We start from the raw sequence: 5,151 nt of genomic DNA on the forward strand, positions 1-5,151 counted from the left end.
TCTCTCTCTCTCTCTGTCAATCTCTGAAACTTTACTGACGTTCCTATTTTATTGAGCACGATCTGTATTTACGATCCCGCCAGAGCGGTGGACTATTTTACTACATTGTCGTTACACCGTCGACGTGTATCGCGCTAAATTATCGACGTGATCGATGGAGGCTGCACCACATCGGTCGTAAAAGTTGTATTTATGTTTCTCAAATTGTTATTTATAAACGTTGCACACTTAGCGCAGTTGCGTCGCGATTTTGTTTGTGTACACCCGATAAGAAAGGTTACGAGCTCCACAAGAGAAAATGTTATAGTAAAGATTACAACAAATTTTTTTTAACTTTGGACCATACGGAATTATTATGGCCGGAATTACCACATGTCTGTTTAAGGATGTTTTGCGCGTTTGACATTTTATTACAAAATTATTGTGATTATTTGAATTTTTCTATATCGCATATATCAATTAAGTAGTCAAGCATTCGCTATTTTCACAGTAATTTCAACAATTTCAATACAGTCCAGCTCAACAAAAGACATTGCAAAAAGAAATATAATTTTAGCATGATTTTTATTATAATATTTTCTTCGTGTGGATGATCCCCGGAAGGAACGGAATACGAAGAAGCAAGCAGAGAATATTTATTGTCTCTTCGTAGGATGCAGCGCATGAATAGCATGTTTGCATAATTATTTGGTAACTTTTAACTGGAGATTTGCATGAAACGAGACCTCCACCGGTGACTACCAGCAGCTTCGTAAACCGCGCGCGCGAATAAATACGGCGTAACAAAGTATCGATCATTCCGCGGGAGGATTGATCATTCGCTATTCAGGGAGCCGTCGTCGAGAAAGGAACCATTGAAAAATTCTCCTCGAGCGAGCATCGAATTCGCGAGCGAAATCGACCGCGCTTCTCGCATCGCTAACTCTCGAAGGTTTCTGCCACGACTTTTCCAGGACAGAATGGAGAGGTATCGGCCGGAAATCTGAGGCTGGAGCCTTCCAAAGGAAGTATCAAAGTCCGCCCGTCCGCCCGTCCGACCGACCGACCGACCGACCGACCGATCGACCGACCGACCAACCGACGGCCTGAAGAAAAAGAAACCGGTCACTTATCGAGCCTTCCTTGCGAACGCTTCCTATCCGCAAACTCCTCGAAACTCCTTGCCACGTACGAAGAGCCACGTTATCGCCGGATATCAAGCCCGACCGTATCCCCCGAGTAACGCCTCATCCACTCATGCGTGCAGAGCGGAGAGCTCGCGGCTGAGACGCGCGTGATCCTCGTCCTGGAAGGGTCTTTCGTCGCCGGAAAGAATCTCGCCATCTCGATGGAACGCTCAACGACAAATATCATTATCTGAAGAGGTGCGTCAGCGCCGCGAAAGTTCCGGCCACTAATCGATTCTGTCGAGAGGATTGCGGACACGAGTCGCGGCGAGGGATATCGAAGTCGGGAGACTGATACAGTCTAGGGAAGAATTTCCAGTTCCCAATTTTTGCATAGAATTTCGTGCCGATTAGGCGAGATAGAGGGTGGAATTAATATTGTCTTCCTATTGTCCATCGAAGGGGGATCATCATCGAAGACGAGCTATCAAAGGTACCGCGCGCCGACAGATTGACAGCAGTGAACCCATTCAGTCAGCCTCAGGCTCGACCGGAATTGATAGCGCGCCGTTGGCTGGTCGAATCCGAGCAGTCACTCAACTCCGCATCGGGTCCCCGTTTCAGCTAAATCCCCCCTCTTGCCACCCCTCCAATCATTCGACCGCAAGAGGGATCCACTTGTCCAAGAACGTCCGCCACGACTCTGGAACGAATCTTGTCTTTTTTTTTTCTATTCTGTTTTTTCTGGTTCTTTTTCGCGATTTATTCGTGATGGGATCTCGAAAGGAAAAACAACTCCCACCGTCCTCCTGCCGCAGCTGATCCCCGGCCAGAAGCTAGCTCGCTCCCTCGTGCACTTGCTCGCAAACATCGAGTAATCTGTGAGAAAACGGCGTCGATCGAAGCCTCTCATAGAGAGCGAAACACGAGCGGAGAGAGGGGTTGGACTGTTTATCGAACGCTCTTCCACCTCGGCACCTGTCCTCCTCTACCAACCGTCGACGGGGATGAAGACCGAGCGAAAGCCACTCATGCGTGAGGGGTGAGACAGCCGCGACCGGAAGTGCCGTCCCGATGGGACGGAATCGTGTTTCCAGTGCGGCACTTCGGAGTGAACGTCAGTACAGTGTAGCTCGATGGGCTGCGAAGAATCTGCCAGGGGGAACAGAGGCGGAAGTCGCCGGGGACGTAATCTGGGAACGGAACTCGGTCGTTGAAAGTCGTAGCGGAGCGTAACCACGTCGCGGGCGATGATGATCGCGGGATAGTTCCTGGGAAATATGGGGTCCACGTTCGACAACTCGGGGACGTACTCTTTTGTACTTTTATAGAAGTATCGTCGGAGCGCCCGGGACCAATCGCTTAGCTTCCGTATTAAGGCTGTATCGATCTTCGTCCTTTCTTGTCGTCTCGATACGAAAAGAACGGTGCCTTGGATTCGCTCCGGACTTCTACGCGAGCCCGGAGATCGAGGAAGCTCGAAGAACTTGCCCCACCGTGAACCGGCGGATTGTAAATTAGGAGTCACGTGGGACCCCCTTTAGAGCGGAAGAGGATAAGCGTCGTTTAATTGAACGCGCGCAGCGAAGAAGAGAATCGAATAAATTGTAAGTCGACACGAAGCGTCCAATATCATTCGTGCCAATTCGCGGAAGGACTGATCACACGAGAGGCCTGCATCTGCGTTCGTAACGCAGCAGATCCTCGAGGTTATTATTCTCGATGATCTCGCATCTTCGTCCCGTCGAACGTATCGGGTGGTCCAGGGTGCGATGAAACATAGTTCCTTCGCGCGAAGACACGAGACTCCTACCGATCGATTCATTATCTTCGCACGAGCGCACTATTTTATAGAGCATCGCCACCGAGTACATCCCCTCGACGGGTTATCGAACAGTCCGCTGCCTTACTCGTCCATTCGATTTTCAACCGACCGTGAATCGAGTTCCATACGTCTTGAAAACGCCAGAAGAAAGAAGGCTTTCGTAACCTCTAGCTATACATTCCGTACGTCCTGTAACGCTCTTCGAACGTAATTGCGAGACAGTTTTGTCCTGATCAATTGTCCGTGAAAAATATCAAGTGTCAGTCGGTAATGTCGCTTTTTGTATTCTGGCGAAATGATATAGCGAGAAAGAGAGTAAGGTTCGCGTAAAGAGGATTCGAAAACTGATGAGATGTGACCGGTCCATCTCCAATTCGATTCTCCCAGTCGTCATGGAAGAATAAACGTCGAATTGGATTGTCTCGCTATAGCGACAACGTCGACGTCGCGAATCTAGGTCGCGGAGAAGGATAATTGACGACAAACATCGGGAGCAGCCGACTGGAATAGAAATTTCACTCGAGGAACTGCGAAGTGATAATTAACAATACCCGATAGACTACGAAATTAGTCGAGATTCCGATCCGGATCTAGAACAGACGTGGTAATCGAATTTTCTCGGGGATAGTCAAGAATTCACTGCCACTGAAAGCCTAATAATCCTGCGCGCCGCAAATAGCACGCTGAGAATCATCAAGGAGGACGTCGATGACGTGGCTTAAAAACGCACGCGTCTCCTCATGTTACAAATCCCTCATTGTATCTTTGTATAGTCAAGCACGCGTTAAGTCAAAGAAGAACTAGACAAAGAAGAAGAGAGAGGAGCGCGTGGAAAAAGTCAGAGAGAAAGAGAGAAAGAGAGAGAGAGAGAGAGAGAGAGAGAGAGAGAGAGAGAGAGAAGAGTGAGAGAAGTGAGGAGAGGAAGGTAAATCCACGCTGAAGTCGGTGATATGTGTCGCGCTGGCTCCCGGAGCCTCGATGACCTTGACCCCGCGAGCATGAAGCATCCATCGAGGTCAGCGGGTCTCGAGGTTGCTATGGCGCTTTTCGGCATGGTTTGGCTGCTGCGTGTCCGCTCTGAGATGCGTCGTTGCGCGAAATGTCGGCACGAGGAGATGCTCGCCCAACAACAGCAGCAGCATCAGCAGCAAATGCAGCTGCAGCTGCAGCAGCAGCAGCAGCAGCAACAGTACCATCATCATCATCATCAACATCACCAGCAACGCACCCTGTCGCAGGCTACCAGCCTACTACAGACGTCCGAAGACGGTGTCAGCTCTTCAGCCAACACTCTCTTCACGTTGGACACTCCTGGAGCGGCTGGTCCGGCCGGAAGTTACTGCGAAGTGCACGGATACGTTCAAGCGAAAGAAGGTAGAGTGCCTCTCATGTGACCCCTTATCTCGTTGTTCTCGTAGCAGATCGGCTTTCGTCTCTTCGCGTGATATATAGAGTCGAGTCGCGATTGACGCGACGAGAATCGCACAAAATTCCATAGAGCACAATTTCGCGCGTACGCGAAAGAAAAAGGGGAAGAGAGAGAGAAAGTACAAAGAAAATATTTCGATACTTCGACACTAAACTGCCAACCGCATACCGTGTGCATTGCGTTCAATCGTTAATATCCGCCTCTCGATTGTTCTCCTAAGAGCGTACCGTCCGAAGGCTCGAATATAAGTTGCACGGAAAAGTTCCAGCCTCCGTGGAGAACGACGCGGAAAGCAACGATACGCGGAACTTTTCAAAGAATTGCACGAAATATGGCCAACGGGGTGCGCGCGGCTTCCATTGTTCGTATCGCGAAAACACCAAGGCGCAATAATAAGAGAAATCGTTGCGAGGGAAAAAAAGGAGATGTTCTTAACGGCGACGTTTGCATTTTTAACGTTAACACCGGGCAGCTTGCGAAATACATCTAAACATGAGATTAACAAATAAAGTGAAAGTGGCGCGGTGCAAAAGCAACAAAGCACGCGCGGTAACGCGTGGCGCGAATAATCCGACGTCAACTCGCGCACAGCTAGCAAGAAAGTTGTTTCACTCGTTTCCATTCTCTGCGAACTCTCGTGACTCCCTTCGATTCCGGTCGCTCTGCTGCTCATAAATTCGGAAACTTTTCGCGCTTCCACTTCTCGATCTTTCCGGTAACATGGCGCCGGCATATTGCGAAAGAGAGAGAGAGAGAGAGAGAGAGAGAGAGAGAGAGAGAGAGAGAGAGAG

At 49.5% G+C, this 5,151-nt stretch overlaps 1 protein-coding gene across 3 annotated transcripts in view; it reads left to right on the plus strand.

The window, feature by feature from the left end:
* The window catches only part of LOC116849356, a 473,095-nt gene that overhangs the window by 233,555 nt on the left and 234,389 nt on the right, over positions 1 to 5,151 (plus strand). Inside the window, exon 2 of one of the 3 annotated variants that reach the window (XM_032826431.1) lies at positions 954 to 4,305. The exons of 1 other annotated variant lie outside the window; for it this stretch is intronic. In XM_032826431.1, the coding sequence (XP_032682322.1) occupies positions 3,882 to 4,305 (424 nt within the window). In that variant the 5' untranslated portion in view covers positions 954 to 3,881. Of the gene's footprint in view, positions 1 to 37; positions 4,306 to 5,151 lie in introns of those variants that run through there. One more of the 3 variants, XM_032826433.1, reaches the window with a different exon arrangement.

The sequence above is a fragment of the Odontomachus brunneus genome, unplaced genomic scaffold (genome assembly GCF_010583005.1).
Source record: "Odontomachus brunneus isolate Ranch 3 - 2012 unplaced genomic scaffold, Obru_v1 Obru_scaffold_113, whole genome shotgun sequence".
Lineage (NCBI taxonomy): Eukaryota > Metazoa > Arthropoda > Insecta > Hymenoptera > Formicidae > Odontomachus > Odontomachus brunneus.